The 22188-nt window shown below is 43.6% G+C and overlaps 1 protein-coding gene across 2 annotated transcripts in view; it reads left to right on the top strand.

Annotated features, from left to right (window-relative positions):
* Window positions 1–22188, top strand: part of ANOS1 (anosmin 1) — a 154500-nt gene that overhangs the window by 90540 nt on the left and 41772 nt on the right. For both annotated transcript variants that reach the window (XM_057496179.1, XM_057496178.1), the window contains one exon: window positions 18937–19159. In XM_057496179.1, coding sequence (XP_057352162.1) covers window positions 18937–19159 — 223 coding nt within the window. The remainder of the gene's footprint in view (window positions 1–18936; window positions 19160–22188) is intronic.

Below are 22188 nucleotides of genomic sequence, written 5' to 3'. Positions count from 1 at the left end.
TGCAGCCCGGGGGCTTCAGTTTACTTAGGGACGTGTGTGTATGTGTGTGTACATGTGTGTGTGGAAAAATTCTTGAGTCTAATGAGAAAATAGCCACCTACTGCTTCTCTTATTGGTGAATCAGACAGAAAACAAAATGTATTACTGATGCTTGGACAGCTAGAAGCTTTTTAAAGGTACAGGCTGTTGGCAGCTGGGCACCGTGCCTCCTGACTCTTGGATGGGTGATTCTCAGCATGATGCTGGGATTTTCACCTCGTTGTTCACCTTTGAGCTCTCCCTGTGCGGGGCAGAAGGCTTTCCCACCTTTAACTGTGGGAAGCATCGTACTTGCCGCATGCTTTAGATGATAAAGAGGATTATTGTCCTGGACGATCCCTGTCTGAAGTCATCCGTCATGCTGGGAACGGGGAGAGAGGGTTTGCTGGACTGTCTCCTCTGGGGCAAACCGGGGATCTGCATGCCGGCCCTGCCTGGGGTCTGCAAACTGTCGCCAGGAGGACGAAGGGCCAGGCTGGCTGCATGAGGGCCTCTTGGCATAAGAAGAATTGGAAGGTCCCCAATCAGAGGAGCTCCACTGAGCGTGGTTGGGGGCGGCCCAGAACACACGTCCTGTTGCTTTGGAGCGATGGTGTTATGGGGCCTCAGTGGAGCTGGGGGCTAATGGCAACTCTCCGTGGTACTGCAGACAGACAAAGCCTGCACAGGTGTTGGCCACTTGCAGGAGTGGACCTTCTCACCTGGCTGTCATTGCAGGGGGCACACGAATTCCGTTCAAGAATGTCACTGTGGAATCGGGGTAGCAATGGCTCATCAATTTTATGCTGCATAAAATACCTCCAGTAAGGACACCATTTGACCCTCCCGGTAAGCCTGGAGACAAGCCAGGCTCCCAGGAAGTCCACAGGGTCGGGAGGACCCGGAAGTCAGAGCTCATGTGGGTAAATGGCTTTCCCACAGCCAACACTGCAGGGAAAAAGACCCCTGACTCCCACCTCTCTCTCTGTCAAAGGCTCTGCGACTGGACTTCTCTAGGACAGTTACACGTGAATGTTAGTGTTACAGTGTGACTTTAGAAAAGTGTTAATATCGATTTAGAAAAGGGCATGGAAATGTTTCTCAGTTATGAGTGTGATCAATTCCTAATCTCTTTTATTCCATTCTGAAAGTTCTTACCCAGCATTTGGTGACTGGCTGAAATATTGGTGATCTGCAAACTCCTGCGGAATGATGTCTGTTGTCAGAAGCACTTCAGGCCTGGTGATTACCATGCATGAAGTCTTTGGAAGCATTTTGTAATTGTGAGCGTTAAAATGCCTTGAATAATATGTGGGACTGGCAGATACGGAAAGGCATTTGGCTAACTGCTCTGCTACGGCCACTCATGGCTAAGCTAATGATTTAGCCTTGAGTCAACTAGAAGAGCCTTTATATGTCTTTTTGTGCCAGGCCTTTTCTAGATGTTGGAGATGATACAGTGGAGTATAAATCGTGGTTTTTGCCCTCCTTTGTGGAGCTGACATATCCATGGTTTTTCCAAAATTTCTGGCTTTTTTCAGAGATCCAATCCAAACTTTTCAAAAAACATATGCTTACCTGGCATGAAATGTAATGTAGCGGTCGTTATCTATTGCTGCATAACAAAGCAGTCCACGCTTAGTGGCTTAAAACAACACCCGCTGATTGTCTCATGGTTTGTGTGGGTCAGGGGTGTGCACACGGCTGACCTGCCTATGTTCTCTGCTTTAGGGTCTCACAAGGCAGCGATCAAGCTGTTGGCTGGGGTGCATTCTCATCTGGGTGCTCGACTGGGGGAAGAATCTGCTTCTAAGCTCCTTCCAATTGTTGGCAGCATCTGTTTCCTTGCAGTTGTGGGACTGAGGTCCTGTTTTCTCGATGGCTGTTGCCTGGAGGCCCGTCTCAGCTCCAGGAAGTTCCTTGCATTTCCTGGACACGTGGCCCCTTCATGGCTCTAGTTCATCAAGGGCAGCAGGAGAATCTTGGTCTACAGTCTGCTGAGCCTGAGTCTTAAATAGCTAATAATCTCGGGAGGGACCTCTCTTCACCTTTTCTACATTCTGTTGGTTAGAAACAAGTAACAGCAAGTAACAAGTAACCCAGGGGGAGGTGATGACACCAGGGCAGGCCCTGACTGCCTGGGGCTCACTCTGGGGTGTGCCTACTACAGAAAACAAATGAAGGAAGGCAGCCAGGCCCTTGAGACTTCGAGCAGAGTGGTCACCAGAAATAAAAAACACACTGATGAGTCAAGGCCGTGTCTTCCACGTTCTGTAAGGTACAGTCCTACTTGTACATTGTACTGTGTTCTGTACACAAACCGTGCATCCATATGAACTAAAATGTGCTGCTCGACAATCTTAAGGAACAAGATTATGCCATGCTGTCGGCTTGATAAGCACATATCCCTTAATACCTGTGCCTCTGGGTGAATAGTGTTAGGTCTGATCACTGAGAGGTTAGATGTAATTCAAGGTCATTTGAAATCTCTCTCCCCGGTAATTGCAAATGTGATGGCAGCTTTCCATCACTGGCATTCTCTCTGAAATAACTCTGAGGTCCTCCGAACCACGTCCGTTTATTCAAGGGATGGGACTCTGTGTACAAATTGTGATCTGCTCTGGCAGGAAAGGTTAATTGACACTTGAAAGGTGGGAAAAACAGAGGCTGGTAAACGTGGAGAACTTTGTGGAGAGACCTCAACCCAGTAGTCAAATAGCTCAAGTCTTGATGTTCAATTTCAGTTCCTCTGACTGTTTTTATGTCTGTGTTTTTTGTTTCTATCCTATTGTGCAGGAAATGTCTGACTATTATGTTGAAATAGACCAAATCCTGAAAAATTGATACCTGTTCACCATTTGTAAGGTTTGTCACTCACTGGAACTGACGCAGTACAGGCCTGTCCATCCTCTCACTTATCATATTGACCCTCCCAGTAAACCTGTTACTAAGAATGTGCACAAAGTCCATATTGTCATGACCTTAAGTTTCCCCTTTGTAGAAGGTGGGACCCTGAAGGACTCTAGATTTTATTCTTCTACAACAGAAACAACTCAGATGGTCAGATGTGTGTGGCACAGTATGTTATTTTGCAAGATAGTTTGAGCTTTACGTGTCTTCTAAGGCATGGGTTTGCAAAACACGGGCCACCAAGCAGAAGTGATCTGTCTCTTGTTTTTGTAAGTAAAGTTTTATTGGAACGCAGCCACCCCAGTTTGTTTACATATTGGCTGCTTTTGTATTACAACGGCCGACGTCAGTAGCTGTGATGGATCACATATCCATGAAGCTGAAACTATTTTGCAGAAAATGTTTTCCAACTCCTACTCTAAGAACAACAGTCATAAATGTATCACAAAACCCACCCAACCATTTAGACTGTTTTTACTTCTTAATCTGCATGACCAGCACCCATTTCTGTACAGAAAGCACTATTCTTTGCAATCTCAGTCATAAAATAGTTCACTCACAGAATTTGACGGCAGGTCGGATGTGCGGAATGGGGAGAAAGGAATGCATGATGATGCAGGTTTTGTCAGGGACGGCCAGGAAAGGGAGTTGGGATGGCATGGATGCGAGACTGGGGTGGGGAAGGTGTGACAGGCACAGAGTCTCTGGGTAAGGAAAGAAAGAAGGATAGGTGAGAAGTCCACTGTTGAGCCTGCTGTGTTTGAGATGTGACGTGAGTGCCCACATGGGATGGGTCTTAGGCAAACAGATACGTGGGTCTGGCCTTGAGGCGAGACACCTAGGCTGGAAATACAAGCGTCCTCGGTGACAGATGGTCTCGAAGGCCATGAATTCGAGATTCACCCAGTACCCATGGATAAGTCGTGGAAGGAGAAGGGCTGCGTGGTTATGCACCCTGACTCACACCTGTGTAAGAAGGATTCCCAGAAGCCACAGAGCAGCGAGTGGACTCAGAGAGGCCGGCGAGATGGGAGGAAGCACAGGTGATGGGAAAGCTTCGCGAGAAGGAAGTGGTGCAGTTGCACCTGTAAGAATGTTCGCTGTCAAGGTGGATCACTGATGCTGAGACGGAGAGCCGTCGTCAGCCTTACTGAGATGTGGCCTGGGAGCAAGTCCACCCCTCTGTGTCACAGGACAAGAGCCTCTGTGAGAAGGCAGGGCCCCAAAAGGTACACTGGGCGTGTCAGGGTGGGATCGGTGCACGTTTTCCCTGACTGTGTCCCTCTTCATGGTGTCCTCGGGTAGCTGGCTGAGGCTGCAGGTGGGAGAAGACGGTTTGAGTGTGCAGTGACTGGTGCACCACACATTTCCCCAAAATGGTTTTATTACTATAAATAAAAAGCTTTTACCTTTACAAATGAAACCTTACCTTTTATATTTTCATGATACATGAAAGTGGTGTTTACCTGTCTGGGCTGTGATCCTTGGACAGTGGTGTAAGCTACAGATTTGGTCCAAGTTTTCTTTCTGACTTAGGGGTAGCGGGAGTGGTGGAATCAAAACATTTCAGGGATGTTTATGAGTTTCTATAATTGCTATGAGATTTAGCTGTCATCTTAAAAGAAGTTATCTTTATTATGACAAATTTTATAGTCCTGGAAAATGAGGGGATGAAGAATCCCGAATGACTTTTCAGGGTTGTTCAGTAATTTATTGGCTATGTGGAATATGTTCTCCATGGAATATACATCTTATCTTTTGCTTTTCTTTTTAAAATAGGGATGTTCAATTTTCATTGATTTCTTTTTTTTACATGACACTTGGGAGTGTATATGAGAATTGAGAATTATATGAGACTCCGTTGGAGGGGAATCGATGAGTCTCGAAAGCTTCTAAGAGGCTGAGCCTGGAGATGATTCCGAATGAGTTAAAGACTTATCTTGTCTGACAAGAGGGACTAGACAGGTAGCCACCTAAGGTGGGGATAGCATGGAAATGACCAAAGCATCAAATTTAAGTGAAAAATAAAAGATGCATGTAAGGCACTTATCCGAGTGTGAACATAGGACGCATCAAACAAATATTAGCTATTTTTCTTATGAGGGAGGGAGGCAGGGTCTCTCAGCACTCCTGAATTCTGTGATGGGTCTGTAAGCCACGGAGTGAAAAGAGCCCCCTGAATACGGGTTAGGAGGCAGCTGGGAGCGCACTTCCGAGGGTGTCTTTGGGAAATAGTAGTCAATCCATACAACTCCGGGCTGCAGACTAAAAGGTCAGGGAGGACACAGAGGCTAGATGCACCTGCTCTTTCTCTAAGTTCAAGGGCCTCCTCTGAGACTGCCTTTGTGGGAGCAGGAGACACAAGTTGCTGTGGTCAGGTGCTTCCGTCTTGAGGGAGCGCTTCAGGCGTGCTTTCACTCGGGAAGACTTCACTACATTTACATGTCAGGGGGAAATGACTCATTGTCAGGAAGGTGAAGTTGGAGATACCTTGCGGGAAAAGCCAAGATTGCTGGGATAAGAAACTGGGAATGAGTCCAGCCTTGTGCAGAGGTGGAGAGACTCATGCTTCTGCTGATGCCAGCCAGCTCCCAGGATGACCTGAGTGGGTTTTCAGACTGGATCATGCACACGGAAGCCTGTTGGCATGCGGAGTCCGATTCTGCAGGTGTACGCCGTCTGCATTTCCAACAGGCGATGCCTCTGGGCCAAGGACTGGCCTCTGCACACACATGTATGGACGGTGGGGCAGCATCAAGCACTCACGTGAGTTGCCTGCTATGTCTGTGAATTCTTTTGTAATTTCTTTCAATATTCCATAGAGAGAAATTATGCAATTCCTGATAATGATTGAAAATCAATGCAAATGGTTTTTAAAAGTTAAAAAAAAAACCACTCTTTATTCAACAATGCACACTTAAACTTGTTGCTCTGTCTCTATCCCCAAATTGATATTCATTGGTGCGGGAGTCCAGCTCCAGCCTAGGGGTGGGATGCCCGTAGGTGCAGGACGGAGTCGGCGTATGGAGAGACAGGACACGGAGTCAGATGGAGGTGGTCTCTCGACAAAGTGCCAATGACAGCTTTATTTATACCATTTTGCACAAGGATATGATTATTTTTTATTATTCTGATGATTCATTAGTATAGGCAGTTGGTTAATAAGTATAGGCAAGCTTTTTTCTTTTTTTCTCCTTTCTAATCTATTCATGGTTGGTCAAGCATTAGACAGGTGATTGTTTTTCTGTTCCTTGACCGAAACTTTTGCTAGCAACATGTACTTTATTGTGTTTTACGTTTCTATGCAACGCAGTTTCTAAGTAGTGCATGTGACCGTAGGAGCGTGCAGTATGTAGCAGCGACTATGGAGTCTATCAGCTCAGGGTGAAATTCAGGTCACCTAGTGCCACAGTTAGCTAGGATTCTTTCCCACAAAAATATTCTGAGAGGCTTTATAAATTTATAATCAATCTAAAATCATAAACTCATATCTTCATCTTATACCCCTTTATAGGGCACATTAGGCAGCAAACTAAATTTCTTCTTCTTATCTACATTTCTCTTTCTTCTGTGTGGATACTAAAATCTCCCTGACATATGCTACCCAGGTCTCCGTGACTCCACTACTGCAGGGACTAAACAAGTTCTTACATGGTGAACAATGCAAGGGCATTCATATCATAGAAACTGTTTCTGTTTTAACTACAAACAATCACATCGAATATAATGTATGATTATTCATTTGATTTTTATACTTTATATGTGAATCTAATAAAATCTTAATGTAGTAGGTAAATGCAAGATATAGATAGAAAGCATGGTTTAGAACTGTAAGAAGGCAGGTGTAGATGATCAGGTTTGTGCCTACAGACCAGGTCTTAATCCAAGCTGAACAAGGGCAACAAAACATCCACAGGTGTAGAAGATTTCTCTCAAAACTGGTGGGGTGAGGTTCTAAGCCTCACCTCTGTTGGCCCCCTTTTTCTCACCCGATGACCCCCCTGCGACTGTGCCTGTCTTAGGTTGTTCCTCCCTTGAGGAATCTTACCCGTCTCTGGCTAACCAGCCATCTTATTACGGGGCCATACAGGGAGATGTAAAGCTGGTAAGTGAGAGAGAAGTAATATTCTTTGAAAAGGTTAGTTTTTCACTTCTTTGCAGATTTATGCTCCATGGCTTCTATGCCCGGCACTTGTTTTGAGGTATCTTTACTTCCTGGAAAATTATGGTGCTTGGTAATTTCACGTATGAGGCACAAATTCTAGTAAAGGGCCGTAATTAGGAAAGAAGAAAAACAAACTATAGAAGTAGTAGAGGGAAGAAAACATGAGATGATTAATTAAGTGTCAACAGGGTTATTCTATTCAATATTTTCTCATGACTTTATTTCTATAAAACTTTCCAACACTAGTTTCACTAGCATGGTAAACAAGGGGGGCATTCTCAGTGGAAATGGGGTGGTCAATATTTGACTAACTAACAGCAGGTTTTGGTACTTTATGCTAAGATTGCCATTTGGCCCCTGCCCGTTCCATTCTTCAGGAGCACCGTCCTGAAAAGCTTTTGGGAAGTTTATGTTCTCATCTTTTCCATGCTGCTCAGCAAAGGTTAGCTTAGTCTTTGGCAACAGTGCAAGCAAAAACCAAAACCAATAGTATAATGGAGAAAAACAAACTCAAGGTGGGTGATAGAGGGAGCCGGCTGCGAAGGCCCCTGCTTTGCGGGCGTCTTCCTCCAGCCTGAGCTTTGCTGCACAGCTGGAGTAGCATGGCTCCCGGCACACTGGGTATTGAATTCCAGGTTAACAGTTTCTTTATAATCAATATTCAAAAACATCTGTCCACTCTCTTCTATCTTGCATATTTTCTGAAAATCTTTCTTTGTTTTTACTGCATATAGTATCTTTTTATTTCTCTGCTTTTAAGGTTTTCTTTCTATGTCTGATTGTAAGTGACATGATCATGGCGGACCCTGACTGGGAGTTTTTTTTTGCTCCTTTTCTTGGGAGCCATCGAGGTTTTTCTAATTGCCGGCTTATAATTTCAATCAAATTTTTAACACATCAGCCAACATTTTCTTTCTGTCCCGTCCTCTGTCTCCCTTCCTTCTGGGACTGTTATACTGTCTCCTGGGTCAATGAGTCTCTGATCAGGTTTCTTTTTAATTTTTTCCCCCTGTTTGCTTCATTTGGATAGTTTTTATCCCTATGTCCTCACATTCCCTGCAAGTGATCTGTTCTTCTACAATGTCTAACATTTTTAGAATCCCATCTGGCATACTTTTCATTGCTTCATTGTTACTTCTGGAAGTTCCACATAGGTTTTTCTGTGTTTTTCATTTCTCTCCCTTCTGTGTTCATGTTTGTATCCACATTCCTGGACATACAGAGTAGATCCATAACAACTTTTCAAATGTCCTTTCCTGCTAATTCAACCGCCTCCATCCTTTCTGATTGTGTTTCTTGAGATTAGTTTTTCACCCCCTTTTGTTCTGTATCCTAATTTCTGCTTTCTGAGTATTTTGGATTGGATACCAAATTTTGTGTTCTGAATTTTGCTCTTTCTCCAAAAAGTGTTAGACATTGTTCTGGCATGTAGTTAAGTTGAGATCAGTTTGCTCTTCTAGAAGCTGGCTTTTAAATTTTTGTAGGGCAGGTCCAGAGCAGCCTTTAGTTGAGGGCTAATTTATCCCCGTTACTAAGGTGCTGAGTTTCTGAGGACTCTGTCCCACGTCCTGCGTATCATATAATCTTTCCACTCTGACTGCTTGGAATGTGCATTGTTAGAGTGTATGTTGTTAGAACTCTAGGAATTGTTTGTCCTACTGCTTTCTGGTTGTCCTTTCCCCAGCCTTGTGTAGCTCTGCCCCTTCAGATCACCTTTCAGCCAAACATGCCAGGCATCCCCCAGCAACTCTGGGCTTCTCTCTCGGTGCACAGAGTTCTGTCCTTCCTGATATTTGGCCGTCAGGAGTCACCTACATCAGCCTCCTCAAACGTTGATCTCTTTCCCAACTCAGAAGTCACGGACAGGACTCTCTTTGGGTGACCCTTTCCTGCACCGTGGACTCCAGACAACCTCCAGCATCTCGTGTTTGGCAGTCTTTGGGTGCACGTCATTTGTGGCACCTCTCAGGGCCCATTGTCCTTGTTGACCTGTGGGGCAACATCTGGATGAAGTTGTTGCGTCTAGTTTGTCCAGTTTTAGAGTTGTTTATGGCAGGAGGTCAATATACAAAACGAGGTTACTCTGGTTTTGCGGAATCTGTTCTTTATGGTTGCACAGCATCTAGGTTTAAACACTATACTTCACTCATTCCTTCTCAGTTAAGACAGCTGTCCTGTCTTCTGAGCACCTTCTTGGACCTCCTTCCCTTTATTTCACTTGGTGTCATTCCTGTTTTTCAACCAGATACTCACTGTGCTAGAATGGTTATTTGCATTTTATCTCTTTACTGAAAGGCAGAATGACAGCAGGAGCAGTGAGTTTATTCTCTATGCCCCTGTTGTGGGACACACAGCTGGACACCATTCAGATGTTGTTGAACATATGCTACCACCACTGGTTGTCCTAGGATTTGTACATGTGTCTGTTTCGGCCTGCGCTCACGACACGGGCAGCTCTTTTAGGGTCTGTCTCCTGCAGTGGATTCTAGGCTTCTCCAGAGGGTGATGGAGTCTTATCCCCTTTTACACTAGTGTACTGCTGGCTAATATATCAATTTATAGCTCAAATCCTGAATTTCTCAACTCTGGCACTATGGACATTTTTTAGTTACATAATTCTTTGCAGGGGGCCATCCTGGGCACTGTAGGAGGCTGGGCAGCAGCCCTGGGCTCCACCCACTAGATGCCAGGCATGCTCCCCTTCCAGTCAAGGGGACCAGAAACATCTCCAGACCTTGCCTAATATTCCTGGGGGTGGGGGTGGGGCTAAAATCACTCCTTTTGAGAACCATATTCCTAACCTAGGGTAGTTGTAATTTCCCTTGCACATTCATAAGGAAATAGCGTTGATTTTTTTTTACATTAATTTTCATTTCATTCTGTGATGGTCCGATCAATTTAGAAGTGGCATGATTTCCCCACAGTAGTGTATAAACAAAGGAAAAAGAGATTTCAAGGAAGCTTTCTGTGGTCTTTGGTTGCTTAGTAAGCATATGTTTGATCTTCAACCTCTTTCTTGATACAGAGCTCCTAAAATTGTTTGGAATTTCCTAAAGGATGAAGGCATTCAAAGTGACTTTGTTAAGTGGATGAGGTAACTTTGGGAATGCACCTAAGGAAGGGCAGCTGGTTGCCAGGGGAACCAGCCTTTGATTAGAGGGTTGGAACTTTCCCATCCACAGACCTCCAGGGAGGGGAAAGGGGCTGGAGATGGAGTTCAAGCACCAGTGGCCAATGATTTAATCAAGTATGTCTGTGTAATAAGGCCTCTATAAAAACCCAGAAGGCATGGGCAGTGACTGTAATGGGGTATGTGGTGGGGACTTGATAATAGGGGGAGTCTAGTAACCATAATGTTGTTCATGTAATTGTACATTAATGATAGCAACAAAAAAAACCCCCAAAAGGCAGGGTTCAGAGAGCTTCCAGATTGGTGACCACGTGGGGATGTGGGGACAGTTCCCAGAGAGGCCGCAAAGCCCCAGGCCCTTTCCCCATGCCTTCCCTCAGCATCTCTTCCATGTGGTACTTCCTTTTGTATTTAACTGGTGGGCTAGTAGGTGGAATGTTTCTGTGAATTCTGTGAGCCGCTCTAGCACATTGGCCGAATCAGAGGAGCTGGTTGGAGAATCCAGCCTGTAGCCGTTCTGTCCGAAGCACACGTGACAACTGGGAGTTGCTGTTGGCTTCTGCAGGGACGGGGGATGCAGCCCTAGCGGGCTCAGCCTCTCCCTGTGGAATCTAATGCCATGTCTGGGTGCACAGTGTCCGAATGGAGTTGGGTTACCTGACACCCTGCTGAGAAAAGTGCCCATCTTTCCTGAAGTATGATTCTGCTTATAACGTGGGTGGCTGTGATGAGTTTCCAGAGGTCGGTGGTGTTTGCAAAATTCTCTAAGATGGAGACCTATTAGAAATTTAACATCATAAATCAGAGTAAACATCTACATTTGACAACGTTAGAATGTATTCCATTTTTACAGGAAATTACTGGTGTGAGGATTTTAGGCAACCTATCATTCACCTATAGTGTTCCCTGGGTTTCATAGAATTTCCAGAACTAAGAATTCTGATACTGATATTATCAGCCACCACTAATTTAAACCTTTCTATATGCCAGAATCTGTGCTGCAGTACAGACTTTATTCAGAGTAATATTATGCAGCAATCATCATTATTATCCTCCTTTTCTATCTGCAGAAACTGAGACTCACACAATTAATCTTGAACCCCAAGTCACCCAGCTCTACCTTCCTGATGTATTGCTGTGCCGTGAGTGGAGGAGCAGGCAGTGTTTTCTTCTGTTCCCTTGTGTTTGCTGTTCCCCGCTTCTAGAACATTTTTCTGTCCTTCACGCCACCCTTTCCCACTGAAGTCATCCTGATGGTAGATGGCTTGTCTTACGAGCTTGCTCCTTGTCTAATCCTTTTTCACCTCCTGAGTTCTTCCCTTACTTGCTGCTTCTACCTTTATATCAATGCAAATTGAACTGTTGCCTGAATTCACCTCTTTGCTAATAAGCGCATAAACTGCAGTCAGAGTGGGGCATACTTCTCATACTTCTGCTCATCTTCAGAGCCCTAGTTCCTGGAAGGCCAGTTTGGCTGAAGAATCAGTGTATACGTGCTTCTGTGGGCTAGTTATTTCACAGGCACGTCTGCTAACGTCTGTAAACAAACTGCAGGCAGAAGAGGAGAGGTAGAAATGATGCTCTAGCCAAGGTGCCCTGGCCATCCTTGATTCTCTAGGAATTTTTGGATTTCTGAAATTATTTTGTGTGCCCAAAGATCTTCCAGCCAGATTCTAGAGCGTCGCTCCCAGTGGAGAATCTGACCATTGATTTCTCCCATACGAGGTGACACGTTTACCTTCAAAATAAATACTAAAGCAGGCTTACGAAGAGGAAGCTAGATACACATAAGATGACTGTAACTTAACAAAAAGAGTATGTACTCACAGGAAGGGACTTCCTAGTGTGCAAGTTTCTGATTTTCTCCTACATTTATATTATTCATGGCCAAGGTCTATAATTTGCCTGGGAACTAAATTAATTGTAATCACATCTAATAAATTCATATGTATAATTGAGTTTCTAAGCAAATTATAATTGCATTTCCAAGCATAAATTAGAAACATTTGAATTGAGAAGGCTTTTTCCTATTTCATGCATATGTAGTATTTAGATGCCTTCTTTGAAAGATACAACTGGTAGGTCTTTTTGATAGTATAATGTCTTTCTTTTTTATAGACATTATACATGCCCATTAAAACCTTTCTATAACAAGCTACACAAGAGAATAAAACCAAACCATTACTCCAAATTCTACCATCGGGATTAGCCATTGTTATGTGTAGAGAATTATCATTGCAAATCAAAGAGTGCTTTCTTAGAAACGTCCACTAAAAAGGTTGGCTGCTGGGGGCATCTGGAAAATCACATTTGGGGAGGGATCCCACCATTCCCTAGTGATAAGAGGGGCTCACTATGCCTAAACCATTACTCCAAAAAGAATGGTTTATGGTGAATACATGCTTTCCTGCTGGGAGTCAGGATTTTTGCTGCATGCTAGGCAGAAGGTGCCTAGATGATCAGTCCCCAAGGTACACCCTAGACATTGCGTCTCTGCTGAGGTGCTCTGGCTGACACATTCACACATGTTGACATAAGGGATTGGGACTGAGGAGTTAAGAGCATCCGGGGTGACTCTATGAGGAGAGGACCCTCGGAAGCCCGCAGCTGGTTTCCCCCAGACTTTGCCCCATCCCAGTTTCCCCTTTGCTGAATTTGCTTTGCCTCCTATTGCTGTGGTAAATCATGACCCTGTGTATGACTATATGCTGAGTCCTGTGGGTCTCCCAAGTGAGGTACCAAACCTGGGTGCGGTCTGAGGGACCCTGACACATTAATATTAGACAACCATCTTACCTGGCCTCTCTGTATGCATGGTAGATTTTAATAATGCTTATAGCATAATATTACTTGAATATAACAGAAGAAAAAAGAACCCCCACATTTTAGGGGGAAATTTTTATGAAAAATATGAGATTAAAAGCAGCATTTTTTAAATTTCATGTTTTTAAAAGTATTTACTGATGTCCTAAGATTAAGTTCAAGGTAAGTCACACTCACATTTCTCACACGACTCTTTGTGTGCCCACCAAATTGTCTAACGTACTGTGTTTCTCATTTTTAGTTTTATTATATCAAATTCTTTTCCCTAACCAGAGTAGCTACTTTAATTTTAGTTTTATACTTATGTGATTGATAAAATGACTAATGTCTTTTAAGCTGATTTTTTTATACTTGGCTTTTTAATTTGGACCGTATCTTCGTTTATTTTTAAAAAACAGTCCAGAGATATCATTTGCTTTGAGACTGTTCCCAACAGACTTTACCTCTTGTACTTGAAGTCCAAATTGGACTGCGCAAATGTTTTTTCCCACATAATATGTAAATATCTGCCTCATTTTCTTTGTGTACTGAGTTTTGTACCAGCCCATTTATTCTCGACCTGCATTACCTGTTAGGGGTTCACTACCACTGCTGTGGTGATGGTGGTGGTCCTGGAGAACTCATCTCGGGGGATTCTGTTGTCAAGGTGATACTTCTGTTTATCGGCTGGAACAGAAAGAGAATCCACCCAGGCCCTGGTTCTCTGCAAAGGCTGCCGTATTGGACAGTAAGCACATGGTGCAATTCTGTTGAATGGAACTGAATACCACATGCGACGGTCTTTCTATATCTGAGGCCCTCATATTTATGATTTCTGTCATATTAAGATGCAATAATAAATGGGATGTTTTTATGTTCATCATTTCCATGATTACTGTACAAATTATTTTATTGTACAATACCCTGCTTTTTACCCCAAACAAAATGACAAAATGAAGGTAATAGTTATCTTTCTCAAAAGCATTCAAGAACCATTACCGACTGCAGTTACTATTTCATTTTATTTTTATAAAATAAAAATTTTATAAGTGAAAATATCATATTGAATACAATTGCCACAGGTAAGTTGGGCTTTGCATATTACCGAGGTCAGACACTGAAAAACACGTTTTATATTTTTGGTTAAGAGATGAGATATAGGAGAGATTTATAAGAATTAACTAATATTGCATATGACATTCCTTAAAATATGAAGGATTTCTCACTAATACCCAAGTGTATTTCCTTTACCACTTTGCTCTCTGAATAATGATGCCCATTAGATAAGAAACTACTCTAGAAAAATACATGATCTTTCAAGGCTATTCCATTCTTAGTTTTCTAGAAGGTAAGGGCAGAAGAAAGGAAACAACGAACAAAAATTCATGACCATGGTAACCATGATTTTGCTGAATTTTAAACTGGAGCCAATGACCTGGCAAAAGATTGCCATTTGTGCAGTTTGTGAAATTATTCATATGAATAGTTTTATAAAGGAACTGTAGTAGCATTAATTTTATCATTAATAATTTGCCTTCATAGATAGGCTATAACTACATAAAGAAGAAATATAGCATTTAGCACATGCACCTTGTGTTACCCCACCTTTGCATTTACTATGAAGCTGATGCTCAGTATACTCATTATGATTTGGATAACTTGCAGTTTTCCTAAAACTTTCACACCCCTCTTGATAAGTCTATGAGTTAACTAATTTTTGATATCACAGCAAATATTACAGGCTTAATGGTCGGGAGGTTGCTCTCTGACACCAAATTGACCTTTGTTCATATGATTTCCAGCTAGCCATTTGGGGATCAATTCACACAATTTCTTTATATGTAAAGTATTAATGTTCACATACCATTTTCTCCAAACTGCACATTTTTGTGCTTATTCCATTCACCTAGTACCTTCTCATTAAGCTGTGATTGAAGGTATAGTGAGAGACCTTGTGTACAGACACCATATGCTCTCCAATTTATAAACAGACCATTAATATTTTTTCAGCCTAATCCAAGATAATTATCCAAGATAATTGATAGGCAACATCAGAATTTGCCTTCAACACATAACAAACAATCGAACGGTTAAATAGAACCTCTCTGTATGGTTATTGTGTCACATCCATGTATTTGTTAAAATGACCTTCATTTAAGTTAAACTACTCAGACTATTTCTTTCTTATAAATTCCAGCCATTCCCTCTGTGCTGATTTTCTGAGTTTAACCTAGCAGGAGCATGTTGGAAACTTGTGGCTAGTCACACTGTAAAAGAAGCAGAGACAAATTTCTATCTTTGGATCTTACAACATTTTTTGTCAAAAAAAAATTGGAAATGTTAAACAGTAAATTTGTAGCTGTGGGAAAAGAAGAGAGACACCAATTACTCCTCTCCTATTGAGTACCTATTGTGTGCCACCTCTGCATAATAGGGCTTAGCTCTTTGCATGATCTCATGTAATATTCATAACATTATTTGTATTATCTCAAACCTGTGGACCAGTCTAGGAAATGCCAGTACAAAGATGAACATTTTTGTTTCCATGGTCCTCAAAGTAATCACACCAGGAAATCACATTTTTGAATTCATACCAAAAAGGGAAAAATTTGAGTAAATGTACAGAACCCCTTTTACATCAATGGGAAGATCGATATTCCTGTGCTAATTATATTATGATCATTCTTCTTTTACCCTCTTTGGGAAGAAATGTTTCAGATCTGGCTAGGGCACTGTTTTTATTGTTTTGAATTCTGCCTCATTAGCTCGGTAAGCAAGTTATTAAGATAAGGAGATACCATGTCTGCTTTCCTGTCCTTCACCCTTCCAGGCTGTGCTGGTTGGCACACAGATAATTGGGATAATGGGAGCAGAGAGCCCAGGTTTCTTATCAGATTCTTGACTCATACCTTATTGTCATGTGAAGAAGTTTGAAGTGAGGTGATCTGATTATACCATGGTGCAAAGTACGTCACTGTGAGTTCCCCATTAGCAAGCAGAAAACACTTGCCAGGTAAAATAAAATTATTTTTCCTTGGAAATGTCAGCTCCTGTGGCAGGTGGGGCGCTGATGATTTTGGTAACTAAGTATTTTCTTTCAGTGCATGTATCGTATACATTCTGTTGAAAGAGGAAAGCTGGTAACCATTCCATAATTGTTACAGATCCCTTCACATACTTTTTTGATTCCTAATTTAGGATTGGACCTAAATTTAGAACTTCAAAAGCCAATGAAGTAAAACCATCTAAATAACTAACAGGACAATGAACTGTGGAGTTGAGAGAAAAGCCTTCAGAACCAATCATGCTGTAAATGTTTTAAAGGTTTTTTTCTATAATTAATTAGGTACAAATTAATATGGAACTTCTCTATTGAAACTGTGGCCTTCTAAGTTTTACCTGGAAGGTTCTTAAGTTGAGGCACTATTTTAATCCACTCAATTCATGTTTTCAAATTTTACATATGACTAATTATTAACAACCAGTTTTCTTAGGCATCTACCATTCTAATTCAAACCTTAGAGTTATACTTTTCTAGCTAGTGTTTTTTGTGTTCCACCTTCTATTAATGAATTTAGGAGTGTGAAATCTGTGCCTTGTATGTAATTGTAATAGACTATTGATGCCTTGACGTATGTTAAATTTACAGTATCAGAAAGAGTGCAGCTACCGGGGAACACCACTCTTTGATGCTACGTGCATCCCTATGGAATGGACACATTTCTAGCTCTTACATAGGTCTTTTTAAAATTGTGGTAAAATACACATTAATGTATCATTTGCCATCTTAACTCTTAGGCAGATTTTTGATTCCATCTTTTTTGGGGAGAAGAAGCCTGATGAAACAAAGTACACAGGCATTGGGGTCGCCCAGGGTCACCGGGCCGTGTCTGTGCTGAAGCTGATTGGATTTGGGGTTCTCAGTGACATTTCCAGTCGTCCACATGATGAATGATAGGCTAAAATCAACCCTCTTTTTGGGAAAGGGCCAGAGACATTCCTTTCTCTTCTCCCCACCCCCTCAAACCAGGGGCTTTGTTGATGGTGAGGTATTTGCCTTTCTTTCTATTTTTTTGTTGATATACCTTCGCCGTTGTGTGAAATACTCCCTGGTGAGTGGCCCTTGTCATTCACGGGCACTGTCTCCTGCCAGGGTAGCTGGTGTTGCCTGCCTGAGGAGAGGGAGAAGCCGCTGTCAGTGCGCGGGCAGGCCTTACAGGGGTTGCCCAGGTGTTCAGGTACCAGGTGTGCCCAGGTGTCCCAGCTGGAAGAGAGCCTTATTTGGGCACCAGAGAGGAGCCGCTGGCAGGGCGCGGGCGGGCGTGAGCAGGTGTGACCCGGCTGGTCCCAGGAGTCCCCAGGTGCTGGCAGTGGAGACTGCTGGCTCGTCCCAGTGTGGAGTGGTGGGTGGCACACTGGCACTCAGCCGCTCGGTGCTGGACGGGCCCCCGGTTTGCGCCCACCTGCGCCGCCACGTGCATCCTTGCGGCCCTGCCTGCGACTTGACACCGGATGGTAACGGCAGGAGCCCTCCTACCTACAGCATCGGGAAACTGCCCGTTCCAGATGCCCCCGGCCTTGGCGCGCTCTGGCAGGCGAACTGCCCTGGCGAGCGCCCAGGCTGGGCCACGTCCACGCGGCACGGGAGCAGTTCCAGGCAGGGCGCCGCTCTCCGCGTACCCAGCAGCATCCCAGTCTCTCCCGTCTGTGGCTTCTCACCGTCTAGGCCGTGGCACTGCCACATCCGGCTGGTGAGTGACAGGGAGGCTGGGGACGTGCCATGGGCACTGCCTCAAGCCCAGGCTCGCAGTGGCCCCAGACTTGCCACTAGTGTCCCCAGGGCCCCTCCAAAGGGGGTAAATGGAGGGCCACGGAGTTCACCCGGCTGGACAGCTGTGTGGCAGGTGATAAGTGGGTTTAGCGGGACAGGCTTAGGAATAGGGAAGAGGTGGGTGTGGCGGTGGTCATATTGCCAACCACCTCCCGTCAGACGGAGGGAGGGCCGCGCAGAGGCCTCGCCCCGTCCTTCCCTGGGTGGGGCCCCAGGAGCCCAGCAGCACCCCCTCCAGGGGCAGAAAAGGCCGTAGTAGCCGCCCATTGCCGCTCATGTCCTCGCTGTGACTGAAGGCTGTTCTCAACCGCTTTTCCTAAGGAAAAAGGATGCATTTGGTCAGCGATGCTTTCCAAGACTCACTCTTGTCGGTGTGTCCCTGAAGTGACTCAGGGAGCACCTGTCCCCCTAATTTTCATTCTGGGCTGAGCTGAAATGCGGTCAGCGGACGCTGTTCAGAACCAGCTGGGTCACCAGGAGTCCTGGGTCTCTAAGGGCGGTTTGCCCGCTTACTGCCCCGTGCGGCGGGGATTCCGGATCGGTAAGTACACATCAACTCCGAAGGCTGGACGCTCTTACAAACGCCCCATTAACCGGACTTAGCCCCTTTCTGATCAAGTATCAATATGTGTTAAGTGCCGTGAGGTTTATAAAGGTTCCACAGGCTGCCAGCTAACCCATTTTAATGAGTATTTATAGTATATGGAGAAAATAAAAGGAAATGAAAATATATGTACATATACATAGTCCAAAGGGCCCCTGAAATGCTATTTCCCAAATGTTTATAACCCATTATTGGACAACTGCTTGGAACTCAGAATGTGATACTGTGCAAATGGGTGTGTGTGCCATTGATGTGTATCTGTCGTGTGCAATCTGAAGTTACAAACTGTCGTATTCCTTTAGGAAGTTAGCATGAAATATTACTTCTTTAGCAGAAAAGAAAGCAAGTGCACTTACTCTTAAAACACTTGTGGGAAATATTTGATGGAAGAAGAGTTTTGACCTGCATTTCTCAGGTTTTGGACATTCGAGGTTCCGTGTCTTTGATGGGGGAATTTTCCTCTTCTCTCCCGTCAGCCTCTGTTCCCCAAAAAGAACTACGAATGCCTGACCAGCTGTGAGTTCCTCAAGTACATCCTGTCCGTGAAGCAGGGAGATTGTCCGGCGCCCGAGAAAGCTAGTGGCTTTGCCGCCGCCTGCGTGGAAAGTTGTGAGGTGGACCACGAGTGCTCCGGGGTCAAGAAGTGTTGTTCCAACGGGTGCGGGCACACCTGTCAGGTGCCCAAGACGCTGTACAAAGGTAAAGAGCAGAGCTGAGTCGGTGCAGGGCACTTGACAGCTCAGGGGTTTGTGTGTGTTTGGGGAAGGGTGTCTGTCCACATGTCACCATTGCAAGAAAGACAAAACATTAAGAAACTTAACTTTGTGCCGCATGTGAACATCTGAAAATATGAATGGATCTTCGACGTCAGCCACAGTGACATCATATTGGGCTCACAGCAGATCATTCACACTGATTATGTTTAAACTTAACATGTACGATGATGGCATAGTATTTTTCTCCACTAAGAATAAATCAGTTAAGCTCCACTGGGTACACTGGAGAAAACAGATAGAAATCCTTGGAAAATGGGCTGGGGATGGCACGCTTGAAAAATGTATAATAAATACATCAGTGTGGTGGTTTTTCTATTGGCACAAGCCAAGAACAGAAGTGTCACTGTGTGGACTTTAAACATCCTGATGAGTCTCCTGAGATCCTCCATGGAGGAACTGCCCTCTTCCAGAGCATGGAGGGTGGGGAGGGATTCAACTCTTCAAAACATTTAGCACATGTCATAGTTTGCCTTTATAGGCCATTTCCAGAGCCCTTAACTCCTCTTTGGTAAGTGCAACCAGCCTCTTGTCCAATGTTGTCCAATGTGACGACATTCTTTTATGCCAAACTGATGCTGATGTATTACATCTGGTTTGGGTACCATCAGAGGATGCTGTTACACATAAAATGTTAATATGGTTTTGGGTGTAATTTGAAGAGTGAAATAAATCAATCCCTAGGCTCTGTTCATCACAAGTAGAAAGAGGAATCTCTCTCACTTTCACTCACACACACCAATTATATGTGATTTCTAAACACAGATAAATTTTTTTAAGAACTATGTACAAAAGACTATTGACCAGCAATGCAGGTGAATGATGTGTGGCTATTTTCAGAAGTCCGTTCATGCTGCCCATCCTTGACCTCTCCTTCTCTCTCTTGATCTTACTCAGAAATACTCTCATCTAAAACCTGTGTCATCCATCCTGTGTCTCTTCTTTCTGCATAGGATCCTTGGAAACCTGGCATAAATATTACGTCTCAAATTCAGAATAATTGAATTTCCTCTTCTTACCAAGTGATGTTTCTTTAATGGATTTAAAGCATTATTGTTTTTGTTCCTCTCATCATAAACCACATAAAATCCCTACATAAAATCTAACACCATTCCATTTTTAAAAGTCTATTATTCTGAAATCTTTTCTGTTATTATAGATCATTTGCTATGTAAGTATTAGCATTTACCATAAAAATAGGATGCTTTTACAATGATGGTTGAAAACCCATTTGTAAAACCTTTCGTGTTTTAAAAGCAGGGCATTTTAAAGAGGTAATATAAATTAAAATATGCTTTTATATAAAAGCATTAAAGAATCAGTATGAATTTCAAATATGCTAGTTCACCGAGAATAAGGGAAACATTCTACGAAGGGCCAGCATAAATGATTATTAAAAGGTGCTTGCAGTTTAAACTTACACTTCACTACTTATGATGGATTTTGTTTTTTAAGTGCTGAAGTCAATCTTCTACAAAGTAGCTCTTTATTTGGATTTTTTTTGTGGAGAGAGGCAATTCATGGAGAAGAAACCATGACTGGAATAAGCAGACTCTGAGAATGGCTTTTGCACGATGATGTAAGGATAATACTCTGTTTATTCGGAAAGCTCTGCAGGTGTACACTAGACAGTTTCCCCTGCCCTCTTCAGTACCCCTGAAGGCAGGCCGGTTTCCGCGTTCCAGGCGCCTTTGCAGTCCTGATGCGTGAGTTAGCCCGTGCAGCCAGGAGGGGCTCCACAAGAGCCTGTTAGAGCCTCGCATTGACAGTCTGAGCTAATTAACCACTTGAAGTCCCTCATCGCATTCCTGGAGTCAAGCTGCTTGCTCACTTTCGAGAGAGGGTCGTGGCCGCACTCTTGGGAAAAGGGTCTTTTCTGATCCAGCAGTAGGCTTTGCGAGGAGAAGAGCACGTTTGGAGCTAGACCACAGGCATGTGCATCAGCCTTGGCAGATTAGAGTACCAGCCGCTGCTGCCATCCCGCTCACCTCACGTTGCCCTGTTAGTGCCCCAAAGCAGCCGGTGTGCAGCAAGCTGGTCCCCATCCTTCTGCTTGTCTGTGTAATCTTTGCCTTGAAGAGGGACCCACTCCGGCGTCGTAGAGATGATCTTATCCTGCTCCCAGTTCCTAAGGGTGACAGCTGAGGACTTGGTGATTGGTACCAGAAATACATCTAAGCCCTCTTCCCACCTGGCTGGCTCTCCTGTCAGGTTTCCTTTGACTCTATTCAACTGCCATAATAAGACCCTAAACCTCAAGCCATCTTTGGGCACCATTGTATTAATATATGTTAATATATGTCATCGTACTAATAGAGTAGAAGTTAATGAAAAGATCTCTTGCTAACAAAAATTTCTAATCTAATGAAATCACTGATTTATCAATTGTTTTAGGCTAAGGCATCAGGGGGCAAAATCAATACCACATCAGCCCCCACCTGGTCCAGAAGTTCCTTTCCGGGATAGTCATGCACACGGCACTCACTTGAGTGGACAATTTTCCTAACTTTTGCAGTAAATTGACAGATATCCATCTCTGTCCTATGTTTCCTTTTATTGCTTATTGGGTTAATTAAAAAACAAAACAAAACAAACACATACAAGCTTTCAATTTGGTTTCCTGTGTTTGTACAGGGAAGATGGGGTACTCACTTTATAGGCAGCTTCAAAAGCTTTCTATGGTGGGAAACTGAGTTCTTAAAAACAGGACATTTTTGAAAAGATGTTCAACAAAGAGATTCATTATATTTGAGCATTTGATTTGGTTCATGGTCTTTAGCTGATGCCTCTAAGCAGGTTAATACTTTATAGACCAGCATTACAGTTTGAAACAGTCCAACGGGACAGCAGAGCTTTTCATTCACCCTCCGAACAAAGGAAATTGTTAGCAGCACCCTAGAAGACTTGAAAACGTTAGCGTGGGTAGGTGAGGCCTGAAGGTGCTGCTTCTCTGAA

Source organism: Manis pentadactyla, chromosome X, assembly GCF_030020395.1.
Source record: "Manis pentadactyla isolate mManPen7 chromosome X, mManPen7.hap1, whole genome shotgun sequence".
NCBI classification, from domain to species: Eukaryota; Metazoa; Chordata; class Mammalia; order Pholidota; family Manidae; genus Manis; species Manis pentadactyla.
The sequence above is the reverse complement of the archived record's forward strand: the minus strand, read 5'-3'. Positions and strand labels throughout refer to the sequence as shown.